This window comes from Ursus arctos, unplaced genomic scaffold (genome assembly GCF_023065955.2).
Source record: "Ursus arctos isolate Adak ecotype North America unplaced genomic scaffold, UrsArc2.0 scaffold_31, whole genome shotgun sequence".
Classification (NCBI taxonomy): Eukaryota; Metazoa; Chordata; class Mammalia; order Carnivora; family Ursidae; genus Ursus; species Ursus arctos.
In genome coordinates, this window is record NW_026622997.1 from 33,104,996 (window position 1) to 33,124,583 (window position 19,588).

Consider the following 19,588-nt stretch of genomic DNA (forward strand, 5'->3'; position numbering starts at 1 on the left):
TTGCTAATGGCAAGAACTGATTATTTCACACAGCATATGTAACTAAGATGGTAGGGGTAATGAGCAATGAAGTTATGAAATGAATATGCTAACCAATTAGGTTTTTACTTCTGCTTAAATTTTTTAAAAAGAGCCTATATATTGTATATCCAAGCTAACATAATCAGCTTAACAAACCTTAATGAATTCGGAGAGAGCAAGAGACCACTAAATTCTGTCTATCTCCCTGTAGGGCATTATCAAAAACCATCTTGGGCCTTGGTGAGAAAAATCACACACACACACACACACACACACACACACACACACACAATCACATTAGGCAGAGGATCACTTTTCCATGATCTCATACATATCAAATGCTGTTCTGCTCCTGCTTGTGTTTGCAGAATAAAGCAGGTCGCAGGAATTCATTGAGATCATAAGGGCCAGATAAACACTAGAGGACAGCAACCCAGTAGCTTGCCAGACTTAATGGAGTGGAACAAAACTGAAATTTAACCTATGAGTCAGTAAATCAACCATTTAGATAGTTCTGGACCAGTAAGTATGGCAGGACATTTGCTTAATTTAGTATGGACTAAGAAGACTAGACCAGGATAGGATATACTAGAAAAGCACAAAGGACGAAAGAGTTAGTATGCACACCATGTGTTTTGTGTGTGAGTGTAGTGTGTGTGTGTGTGCACAGTGTACTGTGTGAGTGCCTGCGGTGTTTGTGCATGAAAGTATATGTACACACACACATATTTGCACAGCTGTGATTGATGGAATGATTTAGTCACCCCGTGCTAAGTGATGAGCATTGCAGACTAATGGTTTAAAAGGCTCAATTGCTCTTCCTCATATCAGTGGACTGTAAAATTCTAAGGTGACATATCTTACTGTGAGTTTTACTGTAATATGGGAGAACGACTGAGCAACATAGGACTTGAAATATGAATTACTATACTACAGTCTTGTAAAAAGAATATGCCAGGCGTTTGCTTGTGATTGCAAATATAAATTTCTAGTGAAAGAAAAAGAAAAAGACACCATACCTACATTCAAAATCCAGATGGTGCTTAAACTCAATTACATCACATTTAGTAATGAAAGTTGAAGGCCGAGCCCATCGCTACATGGCACTTCTTGGGATAACCATCGCCTGACTCCCATTAAACTCCTGTGGGTGAAGTCATGCACATGCTGCAAAATGTCACTCAAACCACTCAAATGGTCGATGTCGAGCTCTAGAGAAATAAAACTCCTAAAAAGAGATTTGTAAACACATATCAACAGCACAACTGGAGAGGGGAAACTAGTGATGAGTTGATCTCCATCACGCAGTGAAGATGGGAACGCAAAGTGTTCAATGTTAATATCCCTTGTTATACCTGTCAACTTCACAAAGGCTATGATGTCATGCACACAACTGAGCTCTGGAAGCTTCTAAGTCTGGCTGCCTCGAGAAGTTCAGAAACATCCACAGGCTATCCTGATTGTATGGTTGGCCAAGTTAGAGTAGGAATACTTCCTTGGAAGAAAGTACTATATATGATCATTCTTCTTTGGCTTTTCAGCTTGAGGAAACTAGATTCAGAGTATTTCTGGGCATCTGAAAACCTCCAACAGAAATTAGCTACATTATTAATGAAAGCATTGGTTATAAACCTTATTTCCAAAAATAACCATATACAAATCACTGGGCTCTAGGAACACACTCACAATAAGATACGGAGTTTATCATGCCATGGTTTGAGCCAGTTTTGGTCACTGACAATAAATCTGAAGAATAAATAGCTGGATACAGTAGCATTGGTTGAACTCTACATGCAGCAAAATATGTTCATGTGGAATACTGCACAACAGGTGCTTTAGAGAGCGCAAGCATCCCGTGAGATACTGACGGGAGTTCTGAGGCAAAAGTTTAAGAGATGCTATGTACTGTAACCCTCCTGTCCTCCTGCTAGGATCAGAAACTTGGCATTCCACCAGTCTAGAAAGAGACAGATATGGGACAAAGGATAAAGAACTGCAGTGTTTGGTGCTAGCATGAAGATCAACTCCACTTCCCCCCCAGCACACACCCTACCCACACAAGAGCCCTGCAGCAGTCCTGCATGCCAATGGACCCACACAGACCCCCTATTCCTCTTCTGAAGCAGTTCCTTAAAGGCTGTCTGGGAACCCTCATACCAAGGAAACATCACAACAAAGAGAAGGGTCAGGGGTCGCCTTGTCAGGTAAAATACAAGACTGCCCAGTGAAATTTGCATTTACGATAAAAACCAAACTTTATTTTTGAGTATAAGTGGGGCCCTTTCACTATTTGGGACACATTTACCCTAAAAAGTCATGCATTATTTATCTTCTCTTTTTTATTTTCTAAATCTGGTAACCCCAGCCAGAAGGCACACCTCTTCTATCAGTTTTGGGACAGTACTCAACACAAGTTTATGAGGTTCAAGATATTCAGAAAATGGCTTGCTATAGGAGTCCCAAGAAATCTCTGTTCATCAAAATGAAGTAGAATAACTGAAAGCAAAGAACTTACCAGAGTCACAGAATCATCACTAGAAATTAGGGAACTGGAAGATCAGCGTGACATGCAGCTGGAAGGAGTGAAGTAGTTAGTATTTCTGCACAAAGCTTTCTGGCTGAGGGAAGTTAAGAGGTAGAGTAACAGGTGACAGAAAGCTTTTAAAGTGATGACTCAGGGTCTAATCAAAAGACAACCTTCATGTGTACAGTGGAGAAAGGCTCATTGTTTCCCAGGTGGTCTTTGTAGCCACACCTGCTCTGCCCCTCAACATATATACGGATTGTAGTAAATATCAATGACACAACCATAAAGAAAACCAGCTGAATTTACCTGTAGTAGGAGCAGAGTGGTACATTCTGGCTTGGGTTGTCAAAGCAAGTGATAGATGTTTTACAAAGATCACGTCTTATGCTACCAATAAAGTCAGGGTTCATCTATCATGTTTCCAAAATACATTCCCTGCTGAACATGGTGACAGAAACTATTTTCATCTTTGTTGGTATAAATCCCAGAAAATCATATTTGAAAAAAAAGTGCTGATGAATTCTTAAACTCCACGGTCAAGGCAAATGCTGTAGCTCAGTGCAATTATTATCTCTCACCGCAGGAGGAAGTCTGATTATATGATGGCCAGAGGGAAGTACAGAGTTAACTTTGTCAGATGGGAGGTTTAAAGATTCTCAGCTCTGTGCCTGACCCAAATCCAGCAGACCAGAGAAAGAATTTTCTTGATTCAATTCTATTTTTCTTGCTTTAGTGTCTTTATGTTACCTCCAGAGGGGGCTCTGAGGAGGCCTCTGAACACAAGACCTACTTGGGAGCTTACAATTTAGGAAACACAATACCAAAATTCTAAGTATCTGACTTAGGAATGACCCATATCTATAAAGCCACAAAACTACCACTGATGCGAGTGTCCGCATCACTGGGAGAGCGGCTGCACTGCTGGAATTAACCAGGACTCCGTCAAGAGAAGAACATGTGGGAGACATACAAACTGCCCCGCCACAATGTGAGGAAAACTCTACTATAGAATTTCCAGGGCCTTTCCAAGATTTCCCATGCTGCACCTTTGTTCTAAGCTTGAGAAGGTCAGAAACTTCCTGGGTCTTGTGTATTTCACTCAAAGGGGAACGTTCCAGAAGCCAGCTGATCTTTCCCCCCACCCCCATTCCAAAACATCATCCAGGGAGAGTTCATGTCAAAGGAAATCATCAGAAGCATATCATTTAAAAACCAATAAGAGACTGAATCTGAAACACTTCCCAGGCCTGTAGCCTCAAGGATAATCAATCCTACCATGACTTCTATCCCTATCATCTTTGGCCACCCACAAAATGCAAGCCCCTGCAGGGAACTGTCATCTCACTTATTATTCTTTACTTCCTTGCCCTACCTCAATGCCATTCCACCCATTCCTCCTTCCACTGCTGGCCTCCCTGAGAACCTGTCCTACTCTGCTCTCTGGACTCCACATTCATTGTTAATTAAGCTCTCCCACATGCTCACCATTTTTATGGAATATCCCCTCAGCTCTTTCTCTTTAGTGAAATCTGACTTTTCCTTTGAGGATGGATACTGACTTATCTGGAGCCCTCTCAAGTGGAGGATGTTCATTCTCCTGTAGTGTAAATACTGGAAGGGCCAGAGACAGTGTGGCCTTTTTCTGAGTCAACAGTACCATTTCAAAAGCACTATTCTTAACATCAAGGCCCAAATCTTTCCTCCTCTGAGATTTGTGCCATTTGGTCCTACTACCCACTCCCTCCGATGCTGCAACTTAAGGTATATATTGGTCCAAAGAGTGAACAAACCATCCAGCTACCCTAAGTAGAACTTGGTCTCCTGGCTCACAGTTTTCTTTCCCGCCCCATTTCCTGCCAATATCCTAAATGACTTCAACACCCACAAAGAAACTCCATTTAACAACGCTAGCTTCAAAATTCTTTCACTTCCAATGATCTCTGTGACTATTTCTGCCTCACTTCCTTTCCTCCCACTCTTCAGTCTGGTACAGTGAGCTTTCTGCTCCCTCACTCTTTGAAATTGCTTTGGCAAAGTCACTGATCACCTCCCATCCAAATCCAATTGACTATGCAGTTCTTATCTAACTTGACCACTCCGCAACATCCAACACTGTTAACCACATCCAGCTCCTTGGAACACAACCTCTGATAGGGCTTCTGAGATCTCACTCTCTCTTGACCCTCTCTTGCCTTTCGCAGTACTGCTTTGTTGGTTCTTCTGCTTCAGCCCAACCCATTAATATTGGGAATCCTAAGTGTTTTGCCTTCGGTCCTTTTGTCCTCTTTTTCCTTGCTACCCATCTCACTGGACCATCTAATTCACTCTCATGGCTACAAGTCAGTGATCCATGTCTCTAACCCCTTGCCTTGAGCCCTAAATCTGCATATTGACTAGCTTAGACACTTCCATTTCATACTCCTTCTCAACATACCCATAATTTGATGAATAAACCCTCCTTCTAGACCTGCTTCCCTTCATGGTTCATAGTCTTGATAACCTGGGAGTCATCCCAGATTGTTCATCTCACCCTCATTCCAACCAGTCACAGTTAGTTCTCCTTCCTGTGTACCCCTAACATTTTTCTCATCTTTTCAATCCCTACTGTGGCTGGTTTGATCCAGGCTCTTATCATTTCTTTTCTTTTTTAAAGATTTTATTTATTTATTTGACAGAGAGAGGCAGCCAGCGAGAGAGGGAACACAAGCAGGGGGAGTGGGAGAGGAAGAAGCAGGCTCTTAGTGGAGGAGCCTGATGTGGGGCTCGAACCCAGAACGCTGGGATCACGCCCTGAGCCGAAGGCAGATGCTTAACCACTGCACTACCCAGGCGCCCCCAGGCTCTTACCATTTCTAACCGTGGCTAGTACTACTACAACATCATCCATTCTACCTTCCCTCTAGTTCCCAGTTTATTCAGCACATTGCCATCAATGAGCTTTCTTTAACTGGAATATGCCATGTTACACTCCTATTAAAAAGCTATAATGGAGCACCTGGGTGGCTCAGTCAGTTAAACGTCTGCCTTTGGCTCAGGTTGTGACCCTGGGGTCCTGGGGTCAAGCCCTACATCAGGTTCCCCACTCAATGGGGAGCCTGCATCTCCATCTCCACTGATGCTCTCTCTCTCTCAAATATATATATATATATATGAAGCTATAATGGCTCCTAACTGCCAGGACAATTAAGTCCTAAATTTAGAAGTATGGCTTTTAAGCTTCTCATGAGCTCGTCCTTCTTCAGCTTTAATTCTTTGTGAACATGATCTTATCCACACAAACATTACAGTCCGCTGAAACCAAAGCCTTGAACCATCATAAACATTCCATGTTCCACACCTCCATACTGTTGCCTGAGAAGTTTCCTAGGTGCTCTGTCTTTTGCTTTCCTCTTCTACTCATTTTGCCAGACATAAATGTGATTACTCTTTGAAGATTTTGTTCAAATACCACTTCTTCCATAAGTTTTCCTAAACCTACCTAGAAAGAGTTGACCATTCCTCGTCCATGTCCCACGGCACTCTCTGTGCATGTTCACTGCAGGTCCTCTTCTAGATTGTAAACCCTTTAATAGGTACTGGGGCTCATTCACCTAGCATAATAACTGGCACATAGTTTCAATTCAATTGTTTATCAAATAAATTAATAAGAGCCACTGCTCTTGCAGCTAAAAATAGTCCTTCACACTTTCCAGAGCCTCTGTAGGAGAACATTTTATACTCTTCACATCATCTAGAATAGCACAGCACTTCGTGTATTTTATAAAGCAAATATACAATAAGTGAAAAAGTAATGTTTTATTGCCAAAGTTTGGGCAAGACTTTGCATGGATATGCGTGTGTCTACATGCATGTGTGTGTGTGTGTGGGGGGGGATGCTTCTGTTCCTCTGCTGCCAGAATGAAAGGGCATGTGTTCTTGACATCCCAGGTAGGAATGCAGAAAATATTTTATCATGAAAACAATGCTAAAAATAGTGATTGGATAACACAATTCTTATATTTATTCAGCCTAATGAGTCATATTAGTACAGAATGACATTACGAGCTATAAGTAACATAATTCAGCTAAATGAAGCACCATATTGGTATTTTGGATACACTGGATAACTTATCCACCTTATTTTGGATATACTGGATAACTTATCCACCTGTGGTGGATACTGTGATGTGTCCTCCAGATACCCCTTCAAGAATGAAGGACTTCGAGAATAAAATAACTAGAAATAAATTTAACCAAGGAGGTGAAAGACCTACATATAGAAAACTATAAGACATTAATGAAAGACATTGTAGAACACACAAATAAATGGAAAGATATTCTGTGTTCATGAATTAGAAGAACCACCATTGTTAAAATGTCCATGCTACTCAAAGCAATCAACAGATTCAATGCAATCCATATCAAAATTCCAATGGAATTGTACAAAGAAATAAACAGACTTCATTAAGATACAAAGCTTCTTCACAGCAAAGGAAACAGTCAACAAAATGAAAAGGCAACCTACAGAATAGGAGAAGATATTTGCAAATGGTATATCAGATAAAGGGCTAGTATCCAAGATCTAGAAAGAACTTATCAAACTCAACACCAAAAAAACAAATAATCCAGTCAAGAAATGGGCAGAAGACATGAACAGACATTTCTCCAAAGAAGACATACAAATGGCCAACAAACACATGAAAAAAATACTCCACATCACTCAGCATCAGGGAAATACAAATCAAAACTACAATGAGATACCACCTCACACCAGTCAGAATAGCTAAAATTAACAAGTCAGGAAACAACAAATGTTGGCAAGGATGTGGAGAAAAGGGAACCCTTTTCCATTGTTGGTAGGAATGCAAGCTGGTAGAGCCACTCTGGAAAACAGTATGGAGGTTCCTCAAGAAGTTAAAAATAGTGCTACTCTACAGCCCAGCAATTGCACTATTAGGTATTTACCTACCCCGAAGATACAAATGTATTGATCTGAAGGGGCCCCTGCACCCCAATGTTTATAGCAGCAATGTCCACAATAGGCAAACTGTGGAAAGAGCCGAGATGTCCATCGACACATGAATGGATAAGGAAGATGTGGTGTATATACACAGTGGAATATTGCTCAGCCTCCAGAAAGGATGAACACTTACCATTTACATCGACATGGATGGAAATGGAGGGTATTATGCTGACCAAAATAAGTCAATCAGAGAAAGACAATTATCATATGGTTTTACTCATATGTGGGATACAAGAAACAGCACAGAGGATCATAGGGGAAGGGAGGGAAAACTGAAGGGGAAGTCATCAGAGAGGGAGAAAAACCATGAGAGACTCTTAAATATAGAAAACAAACTGAAGGTTGCTGGAGGGGAGGTGGGAGGGGGATGGGGTAAGTGGGTGATGGGCATTCAGGAGGGCATGTGATGTGATGAGCACCGGGTGTTTTACACAACTGATGAATTTTTGAACTCTACATCTGGAACTAATTATGTACTACATGTTGCTTAATTGAATTAAAATAAAAAAATTTAAAAACACCCAAAAACCAAAGAAATAAAGTCATAAAATTTGTATGGACTTGTGCACGTGCACACATACATAGACACACACACACAATGGCCAAAGCAGTATTAAGAAAAGAAAACAAAGCTGGAGGCATTGTGCTCCCCAATTTCACACTATATTACAAAGCTATAATAATTAAAACAATGTGGTATCGGCATAAAAACAGACATATAGATCAATGGAACAGAATAAAGATCCCAGAAACAAACCCTTACATACATGGCCAATTAATTAATGCCAAAGGAGACAAGAATATGCAATGAGTAAAGGACAGTCTCTTCAACAAATGGTACTGGGAAAACTGGACAGCAACATGCAGTAGAATAAAATTGGATCACTATCTTACAATGTACAAAAAATTAACTCAAAATGGATTACAGATCTGAGCATAATACCTGTAACCATAAAACTCCTAGAAGGCAGTAAGAATTTATGAATCTGACATCAAAAGCAAAAATAAACAAGAGGGACTACATCATACTAAAAAGCTTCTGCACAGCAAAGGAAACAATCAACAAAATGAAAAGGCAACCTACTGAATGGGAGAAGATATTTACAAATCAAAATTCTGACAAGGGGCTAATATCCAAAATATAAAGAACCCATACAACTCAAAAGCAAAACAAAACAAAACAACAAAAAACCCCAACAATCCAATTAATAATGGGCAGAATATCTGAATAGAATTTTTTAAAAGATTTTATTTATTTATTTGACAGAGAGAGAGACAGCGAGAGAGGGAACACTAGCAGGGGGAGTGGGAGAGGGAGAAGCAGGCTTCCCGCCAAGCAGGGAGCCCAAAGCGGGGCTCGATCCCAGGACCCTGACCTGAGCCAAAGGCAGACGCTTAACGACTGAGCCACCCAGGCGCCCCTGAATAGATGTTTTTCTAAAGAAGACATACAGAGGGTCAACAGGCACATGAAAAGATGCTCAGCATCTTTAATCATTAAGGAAGTGCAAATCTAAAGCACAATGAGATATCACCTTGTGATATTGGCTATTATCATAAAGACAAGAAATAACAAGTGTTGGCAAGAATGTAGGAAAAAGGGACCGCCTGTGCATTGTTGGTGGGAATGTAAATTGGTGCAGCCATTATGGGAGACAGCATAGACATTCCTCAAAGAACTAAAAATAGAACCACCATATGGTCCAGCAATTCCACTTCTAGATATTAATCCAAAGAAAAGGAAAACACTAACTCGAAAAGATGTATGCATCTCTGTGTTCATTGCAGCATTATTTACAATGCCAAGATATGGAAATGACCTAGTGTCTATTGATGATGAACGGATAAAGAAACTGTGATAGACAGATACATAGATGGATAGATAGATAGATAATTATTCAACCATAAAAAAGAATTAAGTTTTGCTACTTGTGATAACATGGATGGAATGACTTCAAGGGCATTATGCTTAGTGAAATAATTCAGACAGAGAAAGACAAATACCGTAGGATTTCTCTTATATGTGGAATCTAAAAAAACAAAACAAAACAAAACAACTCATGGATACAGAGAATAGATTAGTGATTACCAGAGGTGGGGGATGGGGGTTGAGGAAAATAAAATTTAGGGTGAAAGGTAAGAAATGAAGGGCTTATTCCTCCAGCTCCTAAGAGTACATAAGCAACAAGTCCTCAGCTGTCAACCCCCTGGAGATTTTCTCAGCTGAAGAAAACTGCCTCATTCAAAGCCTTGCCTCCTTCCAGGGGCAGGCCCATATTCAATGACTGACCATCACGAAGGTAGAAAGGCCCTGTCCCATTGCCTCAACTTGGGACAACTCTGAAGGACCCGCTCAGCGTCAGAGCCCTTGAGGCCTTTGTCAGGACTGCATAACAGCTCAGCCTCTCCCTCTGCCAAGTCCTGCATCCTTCCTCTTCTTTCCACAGCTGTTGGTCCCAAGGGCCCTCTCCAATAAACATCTGGCTGAGGCTTTGCTTCACAGGGAACCTAACCTCCCTGTCTATGGGAGAATGAAATCTGAGCTCTGAATAATCCACTGAAAAATTAACTTTTGAATGCAATGTTTAATAAAATGAAAATGACCTGTGTTCTGACCCAAACTTCATATTTATGATCCTTTATCTTAGAGCCAAAAGATAGGGTTCCCATGCCCAGAACCATCGTTAACTTTCTGTTGCATACAAGTATATCACTTTGGGCAACTGGTCCTCCATGACTGTTTGGTTCGGGTCCTCTACCAGACCTGAGTGCTGTCCCTTCTTACTGCAAATTTTGAAGGAGATTTGAAGGTATCCCTCCTATTAGAAGAGTCAACTTGCTTGAGCAGGCAATATTCCATCTACTCTATTAATGTAATGGAATAGAAATATTGCCTTTCATCCTGAACTTCAGGGCAGGTGAGAAAGATGGCATTATCTCAGAATAAGAATCTTCCTACAACCAAGTAGGGAAATGAGGATGTTGGCCTGAATTTTACCTTATTTCTCTTGGTGATTCTAGAACAATACTCATTCATGCTAATGGAAATAAACACACAAGCAAATAATACTACCTAGGCAAACCTTTTCCCCATTCAGGTTCATTCCCTCTGGCTACAGCTTCTTCTACCCTCTCCTCCTTACTGCCATCAACAGTCCTCTAGTCATTTCACTGAGCACTTGGGTACTGGGCCACGGTCTTCCTCTATCTACATACCTAACCCAGCAATTTTAATGTCCATAGGCAATAGGACATGCTTCTTTGATACCTCTAGTTCTTTGATTCCTTGCCATACTCAGAATCTATGTTCCCCTTCCTGACAAAACTCTTTCCCCAAATAATATGAAACTGATGGTTGACTAGGCTACAGTTTTGGAGGAATCCTCAAATCTCCAGGCCCTTTAATTGAATATTCTCATTACACTAAAAGACAGCTCTATCTACTTACTTATCTCCCTGACTAGATTAAATATTCTTGGGATGTTCATAGATGACAACTTCCAAGATAGATAGATAGATAGATAGATAGATAGATAGATAGATAGACAGATAAAGGCACATGGGAGTTCACGGGTGTCCGTGGAATCCAACCGAATGTCGGAAGTTGAGTCCCATCTAGGGCCATGCTGCTTTCCTTTAGAAAACACATTGACTCCTATTTGTTTGTTCAGTTTTTAGGTTTGAAGACCTTTTTGGAATCACAAAGATTATCAGATAAAATAAATGGAAATGGGGGTAAGCCTTGATTTTAAACTTAAAACAGAGATCTGTTCTCAGTTTCCCCCCTCCTCTTTCTCTTTTTTCACCATCATTTATTCATTTCATCTAATCTATGAACCCTTCAAATAGGAGGGATGCAAAGATGCATTTCTCAGAGGTAGTGCTCAGAGTAATCTCAATACTGTGCTCTACAGAAGTGACATTGGCCATGGAGCTACAGAGAGGGCAATGATCCATTTACTGACTGTCTCTTTAATTGCATTTACAGGGAAATGAAAGGACAAAAGTGTGGTCAGTTCCAAAAGAGAGGGTAAGATGGATCATGGGAGATTTGAAAGGCAAGAGGTGAACTTTTGTGCCTGAGGCTTGTAACAAAGCAAGTTGGAAAGGATCTTAGAAAACCTCATCTCTATTCTTTTTCTCTGGTTTTATGGGTGAGTTTTGTTCTATCGATTTCTCTCTGAGCTCTTCTTTTCAACTTAGTGGATGATGGGAGTATATGAAACCTTTGTAACAGTAGCTTTTGGTCCAGAGAGCAATTCTTTGAGCACGAGTAAAGCAACTCAAGGAACGGACTCCAGGCTTGATGCATCATGCCAGAGAAGTGCCAGCTTCCCAACTCCTGGCTGTGCCTGTAACTGCATCCTCAATGCCAGAAGAACTGGGAAAACCAGGAAGAGGGAGAAGAAAGGGTTGTTTATGCCATGGAGAACTGTTGTGGACTCCCTCTGTTGTATCTTTTCATGCTCCTTGCCTCTTCTCTGTTTCCATCACTCCCACCTTGTACTGTTTTATTTCCTAAACCATTTACTCACATCTCCAGGCATTTCACCTCCAAGATACTCTAAAGATTTCTTCCACAAATACTTTCCCAGAGCACAGGTATCACCGTGCCCCCTCTGTCTTGGTGGTTCCCTGCAACCCTATGAAGGCAATTCCCTAGTGAGGCATTCAAGGTTTCATAACACGGTAAGAAATTGAATATAAGAAATTAAAACAATAGGAAAGCATAAAAAGTTAAAAGAGAATGTTCCCATCTATTTCTCTACTCCCTCTCCCTGAAGCAGTCATCCCAACAATTTCTCACTCATTTTTCTAGCCTTATGTCTTTGGACTTCCTGTACCTCTTCAAGGCCCCAGCTAAATAAGTACCCTTGCCAACTCTACATATTTTCCCTTGCTTTCCTGTTCCCAAGCCTTTACTCATAATATTCTTTAAATCTGGAATGTAATAGAATGTTCTTCTATCCATCTTTGTCCAAATTCTACCAATTCTTTGAGACCTAACTTCCATGTCACTTGCTTTATAATGCTTTCCCAATCCACTTATTAAAATCCCTGCCTTCTCCTTTGACTTCTTACAGCATTTCTTCCAGCTCCTGTGTATAGCATTTGTTACTTTATTCTCTTCTCTTAGGGTACCAAGCCAGCCTCTGCTATTTAAATGTAAGCTCTCAGGGGCAGAGACCATTTCTCAGTTTCCATTGGTCCCCCCTACCACCTCTACCTTTGGAGCTTCCATGCACATAGTGGGGATTCAATAAATTCTTAGGAGTAAATAAGAGAAAAGATCCTGGAGCCCCCAAGCTGTGGCTTTGGCTTTCAACTCACCTTTTATTTATTTATTTATTTATTTATTTATTTATTTATTTAATGTTTTTTTTTTATTATATCATGTTAGTCACCATACAGTACATCCCTGGTTTCTGATGTAAAGTTCAATGATTCATTAGTTGCGTATCAGTTCACCTTTTAAAATGCCAGTGGCATCACCTGTGATGAGTGGGTTCTGTTAGCATCCCAGTTAAAGGATTTGGTGAATCATCAGGGGCTTTTGGAATACTGACTGGTTCTAGGTGACTATCTGGAACACACAATCAGAGGACTAAAAAAGTAAACAACAACAAAAACAACAAAACCCCAAAAAACCAAACAAGAAAACCAAACTATCAAAGTCCTACTATTTTAAAGAGAACCATATGACTCTTTTCAAAATGTGGAGCTGAACAATCCCTCTCATTACTTCAATGAAACCAAAACAGACATTTAACCTCCAAAAAACCCAAGAAGCCCCAAAGCCCCTAACCTTCCTTCCTCTGCCTTGGCAGGCTGCTTGCACAATGACTGTGTGGGGCTCTAGAGTGAACCATGAATTTGGTTTCATTTTCTTTTAGTACAAGAAATTTGAAAGAAGACATTTTCAGCATCAAGTGAGGGGGGTGAAGGCAAGAAGGTGGAGGATCATCAGAGTGGAGGAGGTCAAATCTACTTGCGTTCTGCATTGAAGGCAGCCCAGGGGATGCTTAATAGGAATTGACAACACCTACATACGGCAGAAATCTTCCAAAACAACATGATTATTAATTTTTTTGTATGTGGCTTAGTTCACACAAGCTTCTTGTATAAAATAATGCAGTCATAAAAGCCTAATCAGCTCCTAGGATCTTAAACATTGTGATAAACTATCCCATTACCTGTTGCTTTGTGGCACTGATTCATCCACAGCAATTTCATCCTATCTGTAGTTTTGCCAAAAAATAAAATCAATCCTTCATCAGTCCCTCCTCCAAATGCTTAGATCATTATCAATCCATTTGTGAGCTTATTCCTATTTAAAGTCATTGCTAGAACTATATCCAACAACAGTTAAAACAACTCAAAAAGCCTTTCAACTCTAAGGCTTTTCTCCAAAACTCTTTTACTTCATTCGTACTTGGCCTTTACAAACAATTTCCATTATTTTTTTTTTCAGTGATTTTCTATTCAAGTAAACTTAATTCATTCTCCAAACAAAACTACAGGCTGTCTTGATAGTAGTATCAAGGGAAGAGAAGGGTTACTGAAAAAGTTGACTGTAATTATGAGTTAGGAGAGAGATTATGAGAAGCTATGGGGAAGAAGAATTATGAGAAGGGAGATGGTGTGGGTAAGAGAAAATAGAAACAGAAAAGGTCTGGCACACAGCAAGGGGCGGGGCAGTGATATCCGAGGCCACTTCTGCACAGGCATAATGGTGTGTGTCTTTGAAGGCCAGTGAACAAACAGTTCCTTCCATCATGAGCACAGTAGTCTAACGTGGATACTGACTGCGACCTTTCCTGTCAGTAAAGATGCCAGGCTCTGCTCTCTATAGCCAACAATGTCAACTGTTGCACTGTTCCTTACCTCCACAAAGAGCCTCACCAGCCACCCAGAGACTGGAGACCCATCCTCACCCTTACCCCCACATCCGTTAGTCACCAAGCCCTGCTCACTCTCCCTCCTAAATCCTTCGGATCCCCCCATCTTTCTCTCATCATCCCCATCCTTTGGCCTGGACCACTACGCTACAATGGCCTTCTAATTAGTCATGCATACTCTGTGTCCTCTGCCAATCTGTTCTGCTACATTACTCAACATGTCTTCCCAGCCTCTCCCTCCCCACCCATCTTGGCCTTTTCACTTCCTAAAATGCTCCTTTCCAACACAAAGGCCCCAAAAACTATTCAAATGACTCCTTCTGCTTACAATATTGCTTCCAGCCACACTCCCCCCCCCCACGTCCCTTTTGGGATCTTTCTGATCTTTTTTTTTTTAATAAAAAATTTTTATTATGTTAGTCACCATACAGTACATCCCAAGTTTTTGATGTAAAGTTCCATGATTCATTACTTGCGTATAACACCCAGTGCACCATGGAATACGTGCCCTCCTTACTTAACTTGAGGTTGGGTTCCCTGGTATGTGCCCTATCAGTAATACAGAAGTGTACTTTTATAATTAATTGTTCAAAGCTCTCTTCTCTGTCAGTCTCTAAGTGCTCTGAGATCAGAGGTTGTGTTTGTCCTCGTATGCTCTTATAGAATATGGGGGTAAAACAAGAACCTATAGAATAAGGATTAGATGAGTTAATTCAATTGGACAACTTTGAATAGTACCTGATATCTATCTATCTATCTATCTATCTAGGCTATGTAAGCTGTAGCCATAATAGTAATAATTAGCACGGTATGTGGAACAAAGTGTGTACTCAATAAATATATGTTGAATGAATAAAGGAATAAATAAATTGATGGATGAACTAATGAATTCACCAATCCAGAGGGCCTCCTTTTTTTTTTAGAACCAGCTGTTACCCATAACAGAGTATAGGAATGCTGTATGGAAAACAATCACAGAGAGGAATAATTGCTTTCCCTGTCTACTGCCACCATGATAAATGGTAAAAACAGCATTTTTGGTTTCCTTTGATTTTGAATTTATTCTACTATGTTGCTAAATAAATACTCAAAGCAAGAAGATTTAGAATTAAGAGATAAAGGGATATAATATCATGAAGTATATTTCCAGGCTTCTCAATCTTGTCTTTATTGATTAAAAAGTATCCTTCTTAATGAGTACCATCCTCTAATTATTCCCAAGCTAAATCCTTTAGAAAACCATGTACATCAGGTCACCCATACCAACAAATATTTATACAGAAAATTTCAACCTCTGTTGCCAAAAAGGGAAGGTTTCCATCCCTTAGTTCTAGTACATTCCATATTTCAGATTCCTCAATGTCTTCAAGAGAAAGGCATCCATCACATGACTGTACATCATTCTCTGCGGGTCTAACAGAAAGAGAAAATAACACAAACCAACCCAGGCCTCCAGCGTGGTTCTGAAGCTGCAGAGTTGACATACTGATCAGAAGCTACAAGTGGGGAGAGTGCCTCTAGTTGATGCAACCCTGTCAAATCCTACTATCTGACAAAATTTTGTTTGTTTCTTATCCTTTAAGTCAGACTGTGATAATATTTTTAAATTATTTTGCTGCAGATAGCTTATTCTGATTTAGAAATAAATACTGTGTCATCACATTGGCAATGCAACATCTGTCCTTATTCTTTCACTCCTCTATCAGAGGAAAGGTTTTGTTCCTTCCTCTAACTTTAACTTTTCTCCTGTTGCCCTGAACCCATCTATTTCTGTCTCTGGGCTCTGGGACAATTCATACTTTGTGTTTTCAGTTCAGTCATCAATTTTGGAAACTGGTATTTAAGAGACTTGATAGTTATAAAAAATAATTATAACAAATAAGTTGTCATTTCTTCACCCTTGCATATCTAAAACCAAGAAATGCTATGCTGAATTCCATTATAGAGAATGAGGAATGCCAGACTTGTTTCTTTTTTTTCCTTTTAGGAGGAACCTTACTTGGGGATTTTTGTTATTGCTGCTACAACTGCTGCTGATACAACTTTAAAACCTCAAGAAATATTAGTAATAATAACAACGATAAGAATTACAATGATGAATAGAATGATAAAATTATAATCATTTCCATGTTTATTCTACTTTTTCTATAGATGTATAACTTATGATAGCCTATGTTTTCTCATTTAAGCCTATGTTTTCTATACTTAAGATAATTTATAAGTAAATATAACTGACCTGTTTTACTGTGGAGCAAACCGGATCTGTACCCAAAAGTGCTGATGTCCTGGACCTGTGTGGTTGCTGAGGATGGCAATGTCTTCAGACCTTCTGGGTTCCAAGGTGGGAAGGGCGAGCTCTGTGAGTGTCTACACTCACTTCTACCCATGCTGGGTAAGTGGAGAGCATCTTGAGCTTTCTTCTTTTCTTTCTTTAGCATATTGACCAGAATATCTGAAACTTGATTTAAGGATTTAGTGACTCATGCTAAGTTGCAATGATCAAAGCACTAATATTTCAGTTGAGGTTAATATTCCCAACAATATTTGCTATTTGTCATATGGTAAAGATCGCTTCTCGGCCTTTTGGCTAAGATCAAGTGTCATATGGTAAAGAGACCACTGAAGGAAGACTTCAACTTCCTGAAGTCATTTACCTACTATAGACAATTTAGGAAGCAACTGATCTTTCAATATGGCACCATTATATGAAAAATTCGCAAACCCCAAGGTCTTTAAAGTGTTCTGAGTTTAAACAGGTAAAGACTTAAAATTCTTTTTTTTTTTTTTAAGATTTTATTTATTTATGTGACAGAGAGGCAGCCAGCGAGAGAGGGAACATAGCAGGGGAGTGGGAGAGGAAGAAGCAGGCTCCCAGCGGAGGAGCCCGATGTGGGACTCGATCCCAGAACGCTGGGATCACGCCCTGAGCCAAAGGCAGATGCTTAATGACTGTGCCACCCAGGCGCCCCAAGACTTAAAATTCTTATGTAAGGGTTTACCAGAAATAAAAGGAACACTTTGTAGGAGCAGGCACTGGAGCTACGGATGTATCTGTGAACAAGTAAGACTTGAATCCAGGATGCTGCTCAGGAGGCAGCAGGAGGGGTAGAGAGGGAGAACGCCAGAATCCACCCAACTGGCAGAGCAGCCAAATCAGTCTCGGTGGCCAGAGCACCCCTACATCCAACACACGTTTGCTTAGCATACATTTGAATGGGACTTACAGACACTTAAAAAAAAAAAGTCTCTAAATTTTGGTCCCAAATGGAGCTGAGAAGAAGTGAATTCTTGGTACGGACACATTATTTTACAGTGCACCTTCTGGTGGGCCGCTTTGATACACTGGGAGCACTGAGGAGGAGCGATAACTTCACTGCCTGCCATCCTCCTTTGCTGTTCTTTTGGGCTCAAGATGCTGAGAACTCTAAGGGATTTCTGCCATCCCTGAGAGAAAAGATAAAATCCTTTTTCAGAATCTCAGAACTCCAGATGCATATGCTGTAAGTGGAATTGCAGGCGTCCACCATCCCTAGAGATGGCATCACTAAAATAGGAGTGAGGAAATATGGAGGTGGTGGAGAGAGACTTGGATGTTCTTGGGCAAGTCTCATGGGGGTCATTTGATTTCCATCTTCCTCTTCAGCTTTGACTCCAACTTCTTGGAGATTTCCAGAAGCATACTCACTCTTTCTCTCAGAGTCCCTGATGTGGCTTCCAATCTTTGCCTCAAAAAGTGTGTCCTTACCAAAGAGGGTGTGTGGGCCTTGGCCTGGCAGAGAGGAACAGTGCTCTGCCCACAGCTTCCATGCCTTCTCGTGCGGAACTGGTTATCCATAGCATCAGATGCCTCCACCAGTTCTCACACTGCAATGGCAACCTCCATTCACTCACCCACTCGACAGTGTGCAGTGGAGCTCATACTATATGCCAGGCACTATTCTAGGCAGAGGGAAGGAATGATGAAAAGGTAGACTAGTTTCTCACTCTCACAAAGCAGATGTCCTACTGGGGAAAGTCAGATCTCACGCACATGTACCGAAAGTTAGAGGATGAAAGGATAGCTAATTTTTAAAAGATCAAGAATGACTGAGTGGCTACTCTACATTGGGGACTCACAAAAGACTTTCCTAAGAGTGACATTTAAGCTTAACAACAAAAGGCAGCAGCCAGAGGAAGAGTATGCCAGCAGAGTTCATGGCTAGTGCTAAAACCCTCCGGAGAAGGGCCTTGTCAGTGGCTCCCAACGGGGGCTGTATTACCACCCAGAGGGCATTTGGTCATGTCTGGAAGCATTTCTGATTGTCATACTGCAGTTGGGGGGCAGATGTTGTTATTGAAGTCCAGTGGGTAGAGGCCAGAGAGGCTGCAAAACACCCTACAATGCACAGGGGAGCCCCCACAGCAGAGAATTATATAGCCTCAAATGTCAAAAGTGCCAAGCTTGAGAAACCAGGTGTTAGAACACAAAACGACACTGTGACCAAAGTCTAACACATGGGACAGAGACATAATCAATGATATCAGGGGCTTGGCAAGGGCACCATCACGTAGGGCCTTGTGATATGGAGTAAGGAGCTGAGATTCATTCTAACCGGCCCTGGCAGAATTTAACCAGAGACAAGCAGCGTCCTGATGTACATTTCATAAAGATCAGAGTACAGATTTATCTCCTTGGCTGCTTTCCTTCTTCCCACCTTTCCTTTGTCTTCTTCCCCTGCCCATTTCATTTAACTTGGGCCTTTGTTGTGCGGGGTCCTGAATGACATGCTGTTACATGTTTGGCGAAGGGGTGTCTGAACTTCACTCAGGCTGATAATGTCACTGAAATGACACCATTTTCACTCCCTTCCCAAGAAGAGTATTCAATGTCGTTCACTGTCATTTGGTTGCATTACTGTCTTTTGTTGAGCTCAAGTATTACCGTTTTTCCCATATACCAGATCTTTCTCATTCTTCCTGTCAGTCTTCACCTTGGTGGTTCTACAAATGAGATGTGAAATTTCCTCCACCCTGACTGTGAGAAACTTTGAAATTTCAACAGCATTTCTTGGTCATTAGCCCTTCATGAGCACAAGCTTTGTGATGAGTAAATCTGAGCTGCTATTTTTCCTTCTGAGTTTGCCCATTGTCTACAGTGTC

General features: G+C 40.8%; 1 protein-coding gene across 7 annotated transcripts in view; it reads right to left on the reverse strand.

Moving 5' to 3' along the window:
• The window catches only part of KIF6 (kinesin family member 6), a 423,767-nt gene that overhangs the window by 203,304 nt on the left and 200,875 nt on the right, over positions 1–19,588 (reverse strand). For all 7 annotated transcript variants that reach the window (XM_044378327.3, XM_026482835.4, XM_057304795.1 and 4 more), the window contains one exon: positions 16,686–16,901. In XM_044378327.3, coding sequence (XP_044234262.2) covers positions 16,686–16,901 — 216 coding nt within the window. The remainder of the gene's footprint in view (positions 1–16,685; positions 16,902–19,588) is intronic.